This window comes from Drosophila montana, unplaced genomic scaffold (assembly GCF_035044405.1).
Source record: "Drosophila montana isolate Dmon_TW-CO22-7 unplaced genomic scaffold, ASM3504440v1 contig_786_1, whole genome shotgun sequence".
NCBI lineage: Eukaryota > Metazoa > Arthropoda > Insecta > Diptera > Drosophilidae > Drosophila > Drosophila montana.
This window is the reverse complement of record NW_026999081.1, coordinates 571,533-587,573: the sequence shown is the minus strand read 5'-3', so window position 1 is coordinate 587,573 and position 16,041 is coordinate 571,533. Positions and strand designations below refer to the sequence as shown.

The 16,041-nt window shown below is 45.1% G+C and overlaps 3 protein-coding genes across 11 annotated transcripts in view; 2 read left to right on the top strand and 1 right to left on the bottom strand.

Moving 5' to 3' along the window:
- rg (rugose) overlaps nt 1-16,041 on the top strand; it is a 259,509-nt gene that overhangs the window by 144,020 nt on the left and 99,448 nt on the right. The gene's annotated exons all lie outside the window — the stretch shown is intronic.
- Nucleotides 1,078-2,589, top strand: LOC135440008 (uncharacterized). The gene has a single exon (XM_064698952.1). The coding sequence runs from the start codon at nt 1,186-1,188 to the stop codon at nt 2,365-2,367; it is 1,182 nt and encodes a 393-aa protein (XP_064555022.1). The 5' UTR covers nt 1,078-1,185; the 3' UTR covers nt 2,368-2,589.
- Nucleotides 8,334-10,788, bottom strand: LOC135439999 (trichohyalin). Its single transcript, XM_064698935.1, has 2 exons — nt 9,926-10,788; nt 8,334-9,722 (listed from the first exon to the last, which is right to left on the bottom strand). The coding sequence occupies exons 1-2, from the start codon at nt 10,583-10,585 to the stop codon at nt 8,595-8,597; spliced, it is 1,788 nt and encodes a 595-aa protein (XP_064555005.1). The 5' UTR covers nt 10,586-10,788; the 3' UTR covers nt 8,334-8,594.

Here is a 16,041-nt window from a genome sequence, read left to right as displayed (position 1 = left end):
ATACAGCCAATGCGAGCTGCTGTTTAGGGGCTTCTTAGCTGCTTCTTAAGTTTATGAGCTGCTCTGCTTGCTGCACGGTTTTCAGTAGGGGGCGGGCGGGGCTTTTCCCTTATCTCTAAGCCATGCTTAACAACGCCCAACCAAAGGCAACAAAGTTGCTTCCGGTTTTGCTTTTTCTTTCGTGACTTTTCTTTTATGCTTTAACATTTAACTTTTGGATTTTATGTGCATTATAAACACGCAGGCACACACGCACGCACACGCACGCACACGCACACGCACGCACAAACACACACACACGCACATGCACACAAGAAATTGAAGACAGCAAAAAATCAGTGCATATTTCTGGGCTGGGGCGGGAAACTAGAAAACACATTTCAAATTCGCAATCTAAACGTACCGATCTATGCCTATATCTATAATAAATGTTTATGTGTATGCGTATGTATGTATGTATGCTTCGTTTCGTTTCAAACACGTTCCGCACACACGCACAGCTAACAAGAGAATTAATACAAACTGAGCAAATGATTTCAATTTATGTTTTTTGCTAAATCTCTAACAATATCTATGTGTTTGTCTATGTGTATGTGTATGTGTTTGTGTATATGCTATAATTAAGTAGCGCTAATTGCTTAGATGTATATAAATAAGTGTATCTCTGTCTATATAGATATAGAAAGAGAGAGAGAGAAGCTTTTAATTTATGCAAGCGAGATGCGCACACAAGGCAACAATTCGAAATTAATTTAAGTGTTGCATATCAAAAGAAGAACAAAAAACAGAAAATAAACAACAAAAAAAACAAGAAGTGCGGGAACGACTCTTCGCGACAATGTGAAGCTAAAAATCGTTTAGTGAATGGCAAACCAAATAAGAAATAAAAAGCAGCGAAAATGAAGTGCAAAAAGTGCGAAGCAAAACAATAACACACAAAAACACAAGATAAAAGCGAACAGCAAAGCGAACGAGCGAAGGCGAGTTAACGGTAAACAAAATAACGGTAAACGGCTAACGGCTAACGGTGAACGGTTAATGTTGTAACGTGTTTCAATTCCATTGCGTTTCGGTTCGTTACAATTCCGTTACGTTGCGTAAATTTAAACCGTTTCGTTTCGTTTCGTTCCGTTTCCGTATCGTTCCGCTACTTTTGGCTGCACTTCCAATGGCTGTTTGTTCCTTATGATGGAGACATTTCTTGTCCTGGGCCTGTGTTTTATCCTGTACGAAGCATTGGATTTCTTTCAAGGCTGCATACACAGCAACACGCCCTCACCGAGCGATCAGATCGAGGCCTATCGCCGCGAACTCGACGAACAGCGCCAGCAGCAGCAGCAGGAACAGTTCCTGGCCGGTTTAACGCCCCTGCTGGGCGCACAGTTCGCAGCCGCCGCGGCTGCCGCTGCCGCTGGCTCGCAATCGACTCTCAGCAGCACCACGCCCACCGCCTCAACGGCAAGCGTTATCAGTGACTCGTATGAGCAGGAGCAATCACAATCGCAGTCGCAGTCGCAGTCACAGTCTCAGTCACAACAGCCGCATTCACTGAGCACACCCGGCCTATTCCGGCCCGCCGCATTGGGCTATTACGATCCGGAGGATCCGTTGCATGCAACCTCATCGCTGCCGCGCGACTATTACTATCTGCAACAGCAGCAGCTGAAGAACAAGGCCAGCTCCAAGTCGCTGCTCTCGAAGTTCTCCGCAACCAATTCGGACAATCGCATCCATCCGGAGGCCAGCACGCACGGTGTGCTCGGGGTGCCTGCATCGGCGGTAATTACCACACAGCCGCTGCCCGCCGGTGAATCGTCGGCCAGTTTGGGTCTCTTTGATTGCCAGCCGCCGCTGGTGCCGCTGCTGCCCGCATCGCCGCTGTTCCTGGAGCTGAAGCGTGCGATAATTAGTACCCAAGGCAAAAAGCAGACGACGCGTCGCCACATCGTCGAGCACGAAGAGCTGCTGAGCGATTACGATAACGATAACGATAACGATACCGTTTGCCCGCAGTGCGTGGAGGAGGAAGAAGAGGCGGAGCAGGAGGAGGACGACGACGAGGAGAACGACAACGACCTATCCAGAAACTCCAGTTCCGGCTCCGACTGTCATTCCCCCGCCGGTGCCGCCAACAGTGAGCCGAACATTTGCACCGCATCGCAGCTGCCGCGCATCCATCACATTGCCATCGACGATATAGGGATCGGTGGCATCGGGCTGACATCGTCCAGCGTGGAGGCGAACCATTGCCTGGCGGCCAGTTCCAGTTCCAGTTCGCACGCCGATTTCCGGGAGATCGAGTGCGAGCGTCTGCGACGCAAGTGCGTGAGCGTTAAGCGCATCTATAGCATATCGGAGAAGTTCTAAGCAAAATTCCACAACTATTCAAATCAAAATCAAAATCAAACTCAAAACTCAACTCATTTTTGTACAAATGCGCAAAACTCACCATTGCACCAGTCAGAACCAAAAGCAAACAGAAAAGAAAAAGAAAACTACCGAATTACGCAAAAAATCGCATCCAGTAATCAAAAATATCAATTTACAATCGAATCGAAATCCAAATCCAAATCAAAATCATCAATCGAATCTGCCTCACTGAATTTTCAAAAATTTAATAATCGATATCGAAACAATGCAAGCTAAATCACAAAATTTCCATATGCGAAATACCCCACACAAGGTTAGCAAAGAGCTCCAGCAAAAAAAAAAAAAAAAAAAATGATACGAAAAAAAAAAAAACCAGCGAGTGCCAAAAGCGAACTCAACTCATGCGTGAACTACACGCACACGAGTTGAAAGTTCCTGCTGACAAGAAGAAAAAAACAAATACCACAACTTAATCAAATTAAAATTTGCCAATAGAATTTGCACTGCATACTCAGCCCATTTATATATTTATATATATTTTTTAATTACTTTTTATTACATTTGATCTTCTCTCACGTTGCTCACATTTGTTGCTCACCTCGATGAACTCACCTCAAGCGATCAGCTGTCACCAACACCATGCAAAGTATATTTAGAACTCACCTCACAATGTGCTTACTCAGCGATCTTTAACACCAATTCCACTGCGCTCACTCTCTTGACGTCGCTCTCTGTAACTTTATTTTTTTTTTGCTCACAATGCTCACATTCACTTAAGATACAAAAAAAAAAAAACAAAGAATGCCTGCTCTCTAGCTTTTAACGCTTAACTTGTCAATACTATTTCCAGCCATACTCAACAAAGCAGCTGCATGGTGTGCCCTGATTACTAGTAAGCTTTCAATTCTCTTTACAGCAACAATTTGGTTTTTATTGGTTTTTGGAAATTCACGCAAATTGCGTGTCATTTGTGGCACACGTTGGGCGCCATGTGACTTTTGGTGCCCAACGTGTGTCTAATATATGTTCTTTTGCCCAGTTTCAAATAAAATTTCGAATTAAACTTTTGTATGTATACTCAGTTAATAATACATTTGACTCCTTTATTGGCAAATCGAACAACGTTGGGCGCCATGTCATATTTCGAGTCTCATTTTTGATATTTTTCCCTATTTTAAATACAATTTCGAGCTTAAATTTGCTTAGTAAATGGTTCGGCTACTCGTTTAATGACAATTTTATACACGTTGGGCAGCAAGTGACATTGCTAAGTGAAATTGCGCCCAACGTGTGTCCCATATTAAGCATCCAATTGATGTATGCTTAGTAAATGCTACAGCTACTCTGTCAATACAATTTTGACGTTGACATTGGCCGTCTATTGACTTTTCTGGGTTAAATTGCGCCCAACGTGTGTCTCATCAAATCAAATTTGGATCCGAAATTTTATATATTTACTAAATGAATGCTACAGCTGGACATTTAATATAAATTTCACCCAGTTTGGTCACCATGTTACCTTCAGCGCCCAAAGTGTGTCTCATTTTCAACAATTTTTCCTGTGCCAAATACAATTTCGCAATAAGCTAAAGTTAAGAATAAAAGAGCTGCCCAATGGTAAAACTTTTTAATAGAGCGTGTTATTCTGTGCGATTTTTACAAAAATCAACTGACTGAACATCTAGTTAGTTGCTGTGCACATGAAGTTTTTGCTTTTGTTTTTTTGGTTAAATTAATGCAAAATCAAAGTTCACTTGTTGTAACAAACTAACATCCATGGAGAGCTGGAGCTGTTCTACAACATATTCAGGACGCTGACAATGGTTGTTTTCTATTGTGTTTCTTATTCTGTTCTGCTTTTCAGATTTCTCTGTTCTCCGTTGATGCCAACAAAATGCTAACTAGCTGCCCCCCACGCAACATGCCCACCAAGCAGCAACCCCCAAAGCGCCGGCCACTAGCTGCTTGTAGCCAGTCAACTTCAACCCGAATGTTGTTGCTCTTGTGCTCTCGAGTATTATGCAAAGTAAATTGTACATAATTGTCAGGCGCTGGGGCAAATACTCACATGAAACCATATATAAGCATATATACATATTTACTTATATATATCTACATATGTATATATGTGTGCAGCTGAGCATACTTATCTACATGGCATACGTATGCAAATGTGCGGCGAGCTGTTGGCATGTGGATAAGTCGAGTCCGCTTTGCCAGGACAATGACTAATTTTGCCGCTGCGATTGCTGCTGTTATAGCGCATTACTATCATATCTTACAAATTATCGCTGGAAAGTTGAATCCCAGCTACCCCTGACGCCATTGCCACAAACTTTCTATTTTCTCAAAGCTGGTCGGAAATAGGGCATAAGAAAGTTATGTAAATGCAAATGTCTGAATTTAAAGAACAGTAAAGCGTAGCTATTGGGCATATACCCTCGCCGGCACACGAATTAAGCTACGCAAAGATTCTCAGAGTCTTATAACTCTTTATTGGGCCTTAGCTATTAGCTTTAATGGCTATAGCTATAATATTTGGTTTCTCTTTATTTTTGTTGATCATGTGAAAGAAGATCAAATAAATTGTAAGTTTGATATTTATATAGTTTCACTTGAGATCCCACGTTGGGCGCCCTAGTATTTCACATAAGCTGTACGGCTTACAATGCGTGACTTCATAAGGAAATGTTTCGGCGAATGCGAATTTGTCAGCTTAACTCATTACCTAAAAGATTCGCTCAGTGAATTTTATTTAATTCTCATATTCTTAATTCAATTGTTTGTAAAAACATCTTGGGAATAGGACATTTGATTTCATATAGTTGGTTTTTGTCTATTTATTTGCTTATGTCGTCAACATTGTCCTGATCCCACGTTGGGCGCCAAACTCTTAACTGGAGCGTTTTCTGTATTGCTCGTGCAGAGCTGTCCAAGCACTTACAAATGTGTACTTGAATTCATGTTGATCATTAGTTTTATGTGATCAAAAGTGTCAACTACAGGATATTTGTCAGTCGAGTACACCCGCTTATAATCTCTTAGTTTATTCGCCTCTTTGTGCTGGGCTCTGGCCGCACTTGGCTCATTTTGCGCAGCTTGTACGAATCCTTTCAATTATTCGATATGTGGTAGCATTTTCTGTTTGGTTCTTTTCCCAGCATTTCTTTTCTTTGCTTTGCTCTGCTCGCCGCAACCCTCAACTTTAGCTTCGTTTTCATTTCACGCACACACACACACACACACACAGACACACGCGCACACACTCGCATAGCCCTAAGACCCGCATTATTTTTCATTTCCTTCCACTTGCACAGTTCCTGTTGCGGGGGCTCCCATCGATTGTGTGTCTGTGTGTGTGTGTGTGTTTAGTAAAGTCCGCGTTGCTCACATTCGCGTCTAACCATGTCCAGAGTCCGCATGTCCTCGCAAGTCCTTGCCGCATCCTGCGCCTTTCGCATTTCGCAGCGTTCAATGCTCGTAATCTTTCTGTCTTTTCTTCATCATCGTTTAGCTTGATGTGGTTTTGCCCCCGACTTAATCAGTTTTACTATTGTTTGTTTTTACTATATACATACCATATTCCGGCTTTCATTTTTCTTTCTGCTACCCTATGTGTGTGTGCCAGTGTGTGTGCGCGTATGTGTGTGCAGTTCTGCTGATTTGCTGCTGGACAGCAAAGTTGCTCGCCCTCTCTTTGCTTGTTGTTGTTGTTGTTGTTGTTGCTCTTCTGATTGGGTTCAGTGGTAAGATGGTCTTCTGGATGCTTTGCTTACTGTACACACACACACACACACACACACGCATACACACACGCATGTCACAATGGCGCGCTAAAAAGTTTGGTTCGCTCTTTTGTGTACAACAGCTTTTGCTGCCAATTATGCTGCATTTGTATGTGTGTGTGTGTGGGTAAGTTGCCATGACAGTTTAGCATTGCTATTACATGAACTACAACAACCACACACACACACACACACGAGCAAAGAAGCTCAGGCCAGTCATAAATGCTTCCTCATTGCAGCTAAAGCAACAACGAAACCGAAAAATTAAATACTTTGAAATGGACAAATACCGACTGTGCCATACTCTACTTTTGAGTTTTTAAACGACTTCATTACTTATGTTGCATCCAATAAAGGGAACAAGCTACTGAGCCTAGCTGAATTGGTGGCTTCTAAACTGTATCCATGTAGATGTGGCTCTAAAACTGTTACACTACAGCTGTGACTTTGTATGTATGTCAGCCTAAGTTCATTTAGATTGCTGAATCAGTGCGTTGACTGCACCTTGGAACTGTGGCTCTAAAACTGTAGACCTACAACGCTGGCACCCAGACTGTCGTTCCAAAACTGTAACCGCAAAACTGTTATCCCAAAAAGTGAGAACTGAATCGACAACACATAAGCTCTGCTTCTAAAATTGTTAATTCCAAACTGTGCATGGCAATTTTTAACTTCTAGTCACTTTGACTTTCAAACTGTGATTCTCAAACTGTGGTCTTTGCAGAGGCAAATATAGGCATGGTCAGTATATATTTGGCTTCTCTTCTTCGTCGGCGATCAATTTAATAGCCAGCTTCTCAAACTGTAGCTCAAGTGTGCTTTCCAAACTGAATTGGAATTGAGCGTCTCTTAACTAGTATACGAGTACACGATGCAAGTAAACGCAGATACATATATGTATGTGGGCCAAGTTTGTGGCTAGCTGCTCTCCAATCCAGCTGAAAGCAGGGTATAGAAATTGTTTTAATGAAAGGAGCAGCACACAAACAGGGCACAAGCCACACGTCCTCATTTGAGCTACCCTTAGCCACAGCTCAGTCTCAGCCGGCTGCTGCTGGTGCAACAGCGCACCTTGCCTTAAATCAGTCAAGGATAATTTTCTTCTACAACATTAAGCGCCAGCAGCAGCAGCAGCAACGACGACGACGACGACGACGACGAGAAATGGCACAGCATTGATCCCAACAGAAATGGAAGCCAAGCCTCAACCACAGCCAGGGCGAAACACCCAATCCACAAGTCCACCCTTCGAATGCTTTGTACTCAAAGGCGAGCTAGTATCGAAATTGGCATTGGCTGGCACACATGAATCGCATCGACGTATATTCATGTATTGTACTCGAACATCCGACTGGAAACTGCACACATTCCGCTCGATACATATAATTTTCTGATATATTTTCCTGAGCACCTCATGACCTTTACGTCCGGCCCTGCAACAAAGGCAAAACATCATTTCTGTTGACAATTATATTTCGATTATCTACTCGAGTCTAGCCGAAAGAAGTGAGATACAAATCAAAAATCAAGCAAAAGTTTTTATATTTCAATAAAGTTGAACGTTTGGCCTAAGAAAATGTTCAAAAGATAAGCTTGTTTTGAGGGTTGATTACCCATTGCTCACATTCTCTCCCGCTCTCTCTGTCTCACATTCTCTCCCGCTCTCTTGCCACTGTTTATCTTCAGTTATATAGTCGGCTAGCCAGCGCAGTTGTTTTTTTCCAACAACCATTCGCCAAATCCAATTCGATTCATCATAAACTTGCGACTTGACTTTCTACCAGCAGCTGCGATACCAAAGTGAAGGCTTAACAAATTACAAGCACCAAGCATACACCTACCCCGCTACACCCCCCCCCCCTCCCCCCGCCCTATTCTCCAAAACGCCCACTTCTTGAAAACAAAAACAACATGAGTCGAAAGAACTTGTCAGTTTGTGTGGGTCTTATCATTGGGTTTATGCACTCGACATTTGCTTTAGTTTTCGGGTTTGTTTTTAATGAGCTGCATGTTAGTGTGTGTGTGCGTGGGTGTGTCTGTGTGTGTGTGCTTTGCGAAACTTGTTGAGTTCAGAAGTCTGTAGTTGACAGCCAACAAACATCATGCACCGCCAACCCGCCCTCATCAGCAGCAATAGGGCAGCGAATCAGAAAGAAAAAATTAAAAGTCGCCGCAAAGTATGCTTCAAGTTTTAATGCCGCGCAGCCTAGTGTGTGTGTGTGTGTGTGTGTGTGTGTATGCATACGTGCCGCTGCCATCGCTTCGTGAGTGTGTGTGTGTGTGTGTGCTTGATGGGGAGCATGTGTTTAAGAGCTGCCACTCCAGCAACAATCAAATCAAATCTCAACTACAATAACACCCCACAACGAAAGGAAACATTTAACAATACTCGGGCAACAGTCGCTGCTTTCGGGGGCTGAGGTGCTGCCACGCCCCACTCTATGGCTGCATATGAGCAGATAGCTTCTTGGGCCCAGCGAACGTGACACGTCCGGTGAGCGACTGCAGCGCATTCTGCGGCAAGCAACGCTTCTTGGCGAGCTCGTCGAGCTTCACGCTGATGACCATGTCGATCTCCTTCTGGCGCTGCTCCTCGAGGTCGCGCGCCCGTTCGCTCTCGACACGCTCCTGGTCGATGTCGCGACGGCGGGCACGCTCGTGCTCCTCCATTTGGGCGGTGACGCCCAGGTGCAGACTGAGCTTGCGGCCCAGCTTCTGCTCCTGTTCGACCTTCTGCTGTTGCTCGTATTTGGCGCGCTCGGCCTTCATCTCGTCCATTTCGCGCTGGCGCTGGGCATAGTAGCAGGTGCGCAGCTTGTTAATGTGGGCCATGGCCTCGATGTTGCCCTGTCGCAGATCCTCCACTTGGCGACGGCGCTGCTCGACCGACTGGCGCTCCTCCATGCGATATTTGCGCTCGAGCCGTTCGTGCTCGGCCAGCAGGCGCATCTCCTCGCGATTGTCCTTGGCATCGAGTATCTTCTGCTGTATCACAAAGAGGGCATCCCGTTTGCGCTCCTTGACCAGCTCGACGGCCGCCTTCTGTTGACGCTGCTCCAGACGCTGTTGCTCCTTCTCGATGATATACTTGTTGGCGCGCAGCTCATCCCGCTGCTCCTGCTCGCAGAGCAGACGCCCAAAGTCCTGATGCAGCTGGATGTAGTGGAAGAGCTCCTTGCGGTAGCGCGTCTTGCGCTGCCCGTTGGCCAATGACTGCTCCGACTGGAAGCGCTTGTACTCGTCGTAGGCATCGCGCATCTGGCGCGACTCCTCGCGCCGACGCTCCTCGGCCAAATGGCGCAGCTGCCGGCGATCATTGATCTGCTGGCGCACCGCAGCGCCGAATTCCAGGCGCTTGTTGTGCTCCAGCTGCTCCTGATGCGGCAGGGAGCCCCATTTGGACTCGTTGAACGCGTTATCCTTGCGCGCCTGCTCCATGTCGTATTCCGCCTGTAGGCGCTCCATCATTGCTCGCTCCTCGATCTGGGCTGTCCACATGGCGCTGCATTTGGCCGCGCCGATGGCTCGTGTTGCCGACTGCACACGGACATCGTTCTCGTGACGTGCCTGCCAGTGGAAAGATCGATATATCGATTAGCATTAGCATTAACATATATATCGATAAATCTATCTACACTATACGAACATACTGCATATTTTGCAAATGGTTTTCCCGCCCATGTGAACCTCATCAAAGTGTACTATAATTATGCTCAATTCTGCTGCATTTGGAATATATCGATAACATTTGTTATCGCTGGCAACCCTACCTGCAGTGACTTGTGCAGCACCATCAAACGCCTCGCCTCGGCGGCCTTCTCCTCATCGTCGTCGTCGGCCTCGGCATCGATCTGGCGCTGAACCTCGAGCTCACGCTCGCGACGGGCCTCATCGATCTCCTGATAGTAGCTGCGCACGCGCTCCTCCTCCTCCTTGTTCTGCCGCTCCTCATCCTTGCGCTGCTCCTGCTCGGCCTGCAGCTCCTCGGCGGTCGGTGGGCGCGAGGCCTTCATGCGTTCCACATGTTCCTTATCCAGTGCCACAAAGCCCTTGGATTCCCATGGCTGGCCGAGCACATGGAAATAGGTGGCCTCACCGCCGCGTCCCTTACGCTTCATCGGCGGGCGTACGGGACGCGGCTTTTTGGCCGTGCTCGGCGGCACTGTGCCCGGCGGCAGACCGCGCAACGCCGGCTTTTTGCCGGCCATCAAGAAGCCAGCTTTCTGCTGCAGCAGCCCCTCCGCCAACTGCTTCGCGCAGATGGACATGCGTGGCTGCTTCTTGACAGCGCCCAACTTTTCCGGCGGCAGCGGCTTCACCGGCCGCAGCGGTTTCTCCAGCTCGAGGCCCACCTTCCGTCCGACCCGGTCATAGCAATCCGGATGCAGTGAGCGGCCGGCGCGCGTTACGCACGGCATCGACATTGGCATTTTTGCGGCTTCAGTTTCAGTTTCGGTTTCGGTTTCAGTTTCGGTTCTCTATTCGAAATCAAAATATATCATATATATCTATACAAATACATATACATATACATATATATGTAGATGTAGATGAGATGTAGATTGTCCAAAACTGTTTTCCGTGTTGCGTTCCGATTGTTGTGCTTGAGCGAGCCTATGTGTGTCTGTGTGTGTCGAGTGTGTTTGGGACGCCAGTTTGGCAGTTCACAGGCGGACAGCTGCCTCGCAGCCTGCTCAATGCCAGAGGTACAGTCAGTGTCAAAGCATCTCTTCTTTGAAGCTACCTTCAAAATTTGACAAGCACTTTTCACCAGCAACCAGTAGGCGTTGGCAGCTTAATCAGTTCGGTGTACAAATAATTAAGTAAGAGCAACAATCTTTTCATCAGCCAAAATGCGCTAGTAGAGTGTTAAGAATGTGACCATGGAGGACATGCACAAAGATTGTCATACATATTGTTTGGACGAGGTGACAGTAGACATGGAAGGCATTGCAAATAGTTTTAAGTGAGAGTAATCAAAATAGATAAAACGACTTTATTTATTCTATTATTTTCCAATTCAAAACTGAAGAGCTGCGTCTGAAGGTGTCCAAGCAGGTCAGGTTGATTTGAGCCCAATGCACAGCTGAGGTCAAAATATTTGGCCAAATGGCAGACAACTAAAAGAAGCCACAATTTTGCAGGCTGCAGCAGAGAGCTCTGCCCTGTCAACCCAATATGGGCACAAGTAAAGGTAAAAGGAGGGGGTTTAAAGGGGCGTCCATCTTGTTTTCTGGCCAAATGTGCTTAGCCAGAAGAGCCTGTCCTTAACGCTGTTCTAGCTCTGGCATATGTATTGTGTGCGCATGAATATAATTTGATATTCGTGCAGCTCAAAACCCACTCGAACCGTATCAAACATTTACAGAGTATGAATTTTTATTTATTTTTATTTTTACTCTTTTTTTTTTTGTTTATGAACTGATTGAATTGAATCAAATGCTGTTTTCAAACTGAATGACGTCATTTGGTACTTAAATTTCGGCTATTTCTTAGTCATTTCTGAGTTGTTTTCTTCATCGATGCCAGGCACACCCACACACACACGCACAGTAGGCTTTACATGCCTGCAGGGCAGACGCTTCTTCTACTCGGGTCGTGTCTTGTTTGTGGCGCCTCAAGTGCCCAAAGTCGCATTGTGTTTGTTCTGTTTATTTGTTGTTGTTGTTGTTGTTGTTGCTGTTATTGTTGTTGCTGTTGTTTAGCTGTCTTGTCAGTCACACATGCCAATGGCCAGGAGCAGCAACTCCAGACAACAAATATATAATTCACTTGTCGCTACGTGTCGCTCTCTCTCTGTGTGTGTGTGCGAGTGTGTGTGCGAGTGTGTGTGTGTGCGAGTGTGTGTGTGTTGTGGTTGCCAATGAACTGACGCAAGTCGCAGATTTGCCCGTTGCGAGTGCCCTCAGACAAGCGCAAATATGAGTTACATATAAATTTCGATTCATATTACGCATACGCCGCGTACGCCTTTGCCGTTGTTGGCTGTTGGGGCGTGGGCGCGTGAGGCGTGGCGGCAACGCAACAAAACTTTTGCACATTTCAATGGCAATAAAAGTGATTTAATAATGCTGCGTTAAAGCCCCAAACGACAGCAGCAGCAATAACAGCGACAGGCAACAAGAAACGCCTAAAAAATAAGCAAGAAATATCTTTGTTGAGCAACAGTCGCCTCTCGGATACCCTTACAAAAAATTGTCTGCTGCATATGCGATTAATTCTCAAGTACATTTCGTTGAATAGAAGACCTTTTAAAACTCAAAGTAATCCGTGGAGTTTGTCTAGTTCGTGTAGTTCATATGGAAGGCAGACAAATTATGCAGCTGCCAGGCCAAATTGCATTTAAAGCAGAGCCAAGTTCGAGTTGAATTGGGAATGTGAATTCCTGAATCTGTTGACATTTTTATGAATAAGTTTGTATACTTTCTATCATTATTAATGCCCACACACACACTCATGCAACATGCTCGCGTCTTTATAGAGCAGCCCCTGCCCTTCTTTAGGGTATTAGGCGTACTAGAAAATCAATTTGATTTGTCGCCGGATTCGCTTTTCGAAAAGTGGGCGGCCGTCGGCCACGCCCAGTGCGTGTGATTAAGTGCGCGTTTAATGTGCATGCCCGGCCATAAAACAAATTGCATGCAATCGTCTGTCGTCCAGTCGTACAGACGCTCAATAGACCTGCTCTCCAGCTCGCTTTCAGTTCTCGCATTTCTGTTTCGGTCCATTGTTGTTGCTTTTAGCTGTGCGCTTTGAAATGTAAATACAGCTCATTATTTCAATGCCTAGCCATTCATTTGCAAGGATTCCAAGGATTGCCCATGCCCAAACACACACACAACCATCCCGACACACACACGCACACAGACACACACACACACACACACGTCGCCAAACTCGAGACTATGCTTGATAAGTGTTCCAGCTTTTCACAATGGATCCAATGCAATAGACACACAAGAGCCCAAATCAAGAGAAATAAAAATAGTCGAGCTTAAATATCATAGATTTTGTATAGTAATGCGAGACGGAGTTGAGGCTAGAAAGCTGAGTGGGTCGTGTCTCGGTCAGCGTTGGGGTTCGAGGAAATTAAAGTTAGGCACAAGCTTTTAGGAACTGGACCGCATTCTGTTACCAAAGGGAATCCCATTACGCTCTTGTTTTTGCCTTTTTTCCTATCGATCAACTCATAAGTCATATAACAAGTTATAGTAATACCTTCTGTTTTTTGACTTTCTTAGCGATAGATTTCTTACACGCAAATCGAATTCATTCCGATAGTAAAAATAAAATAATTTCGGTAAAAATTGATAGAGATTATTCAATTCTTACCCATCTATTGATGTTCATCGATATTTATATATATTTCTTAATGATTAAATAACGAAACAAAACGGAAAAAGAATTTAAGGTGCAAAAGCAACAATTCTGTTCAATCAACCAATCAATCAGCCAGTCAATCAATTATTAAATTGCTACTGAATTCAGTTAAGAGTTAAGAGTTAAGAGTTCAATTTCAAGCGCTAAATCAACAATTTAACTCAAACAATCAATCAGTCAGTCGGCCAATCAAATAATCAGTCAATCAGCTAAAAAAAAGAATCAATCAATTACTGCTTTTCAGCTTAGTTTCCTTAAAAATTATTTTATCAAGGGCAAATGCAATATTTTTTTTAATCAATCAGTCAGCAAATCAATCAATCAATCAGTCAATTAATTTATCAATTTAAATCAATCAGTCGATTGGCCAATCAATCAATCAGCCAATCAGCTAATCCAGATTTATTGGTGCTTTTCACTTTAGTAGACTTAAGGACTGTGTATTTTCAGGGGCGAAAGCAGCAGATGATGTTAATCAATCAGCCAGCCAATTAGCCAGTCAATCAATCAATCAAAGTTCAGTTGTACTTGAACATTAAACAAGTTGTGTTTAGCTGACACGACATTTGCCCCACTGTGCGGAGTCAAGCTTTAATTAACGCTTATGCAAAAGTCCAGCAGCAATAACACAGGGCACAGGGGCTCAGTGCCTAATGTATGTCTAATACTTTTGCAGCATAGTCCCTTGAACAACATCCTCAACATCCCCCCCTGAACCAACCACCGCTCCACTCAACAAACTCTGGTGTGTGTTTGCTTGCTTGTTTGTTTTGTTTTGCCGCCCAAGGGTTTATTATTTTCACTTAATTTGTGCTTCATTTAATTTTTTTGCTCCCTCGTTTGCATATTTTTTGTGTTTTTTTTTTTTGCTGCTGCCCATGTTGTTTGTTGTTGACTGGCCCAACAACAACAACAACAACAACAACAACAACAACAACAGCAATTTTTGGGGTCGTCTATGAAATTGACGTGTCCCGACTGTCCCAGAAAGTCAAATGCCGCATCATCACAGCTAGGCCCGAAAAAAAGCAGCCTCCTTTTTTTTTACTTCTCATGGTGCTTTTTTTTTTGTTGTTATTTATTTTAATACAAATTTGTGGACCCTCAAAAGTGTGCTACAAAATGGAGCCACAGCCCACTGTTGTTGTTGTTGTTTGTGTTCAAATTAACTTGGCCCACAAAATTGATGTAGAGAGCGTGAGCGGGCAGCAGAAGCCAAGCAGGATGACAGTGCAGGTAGCAAAAGGTATCGGGGCCCCATCCGGCGGATGGCCTCGTCGGGCGGGTCGAGCAGGAAGCTTGGTTAGGGCAGTGGGTGGTGCGTGGTGTGTGGTGCGGGGCGCGAGGCGCGAGGCAACGGGGGCACTGACTGTGGCTAAAGGTTGCCCCGTTGTCGTTTCCTGGCACAAGGCAAAAGGCACAAGGACGCAAAGCGACAAAGAAATGTTTCGCATGCTGCACAATGGCAAATAATTCATAACTTGGCTCAAAAGTTTGATTTAGCTGCAGTTAATACACTCTCTATAGAGTATATGTGTGTGCTAGTGTGTGCCTGTGTGTGTGTGTCTGTGTGTGTGTGCTGGCAACTGTTGGCCATACGTCGGCCTGCATAAATTTTGCTGCCAGTTGGTGCTGCCCCAGCCTCTGCCCCTGCCCCTGCCCCTGCCACTGTTGCTGCCTTCCCGGCGTGCCCGTTGACAGTCGCAGCCACACATTTTGCCAGCAGATAAATTACGCTTGAAGCATCAGGCGAAGGGAAGCGGAAGAGCCAACAGCTCGGACAGAAGGATAGCTGCACAGCAGTTCGAGCGAGCAACGGCTGTGGTGGAAGGTGGTAGGGGGGGGGGGGGGTGGGCTGGTTGCTGCGGCAGAGCAACAGTGCATAAAGCAGAGCATCCGAAGGTCTATAGACTACAGACTGGGCCACTCGCTGATGACTGTCAAGCGGGGCTCTGTATGCTTATTTTTCTTGGACTGTAAATGCAGTCAAAATACACACACGTACACACGCACACACTACACATGTGAATGTCCTGCCAGGCGACATAAATAACATACTGATTTTGGGCCAGAGCGCATTGCAAAGCTGACAGCTGTGCTTGCTGCTTGACAAACGTAGCTGGAAGCTTTTTATGGTCATGTACCTTCGTAAAAATAATATATTATATATATGTATATAGAGAAACAGGCAAGTAAACTCTACAACGAGTTCCTCATTTCCACACTTCGCTCACTTCGTAGCCGAACATCTTTGAATAACAATTAAGAGTTTCGCTTTTATAGCTCTTCAATCGCCTTAAACCGGTTCGCAGTGCGCTTCAAGCTAAAAAAAAAGCCTAAGTTTAGTCAGTTTCGGAGTGGTTCGGAGTGAATCAGAGTTGTTCCAAGTGTTTGGTAGTACTTTAACATAAAACGCGATTCGGCTTAGTTAGGAGCGTTTCTGAGTGGTTCGGAATGGTTCGGAGTTGTTCATAGTATTTGGAAGTAGCTTAGAGCGTGACTAGCT

Excerpts from the sequence above, each read along its gene's own strand:
- LOC135440008 (XM_064698952.1), top strand. The coding sequence starts at position 1,186 with ATGATGGAGACATTTCTTGTCCTGGGCCTGTGTTTTATCCTGTACGAA.
- LOC135439999 (XM_064698935.1), bottom strand. The coding sequence starts at position 10,585 with ATGCCAATGTCGATGCCGTGCGTAACGCGCGCCGGCCGCTCACTGCAT. Across the intron at positions 9,723-9,925 it reads TGCTGCACAAGTCACTGCAG|GCACGTCACGAGAACGATGT; the intron begins GTAGGGTTGCCA and ends TTCCACTGGCAG.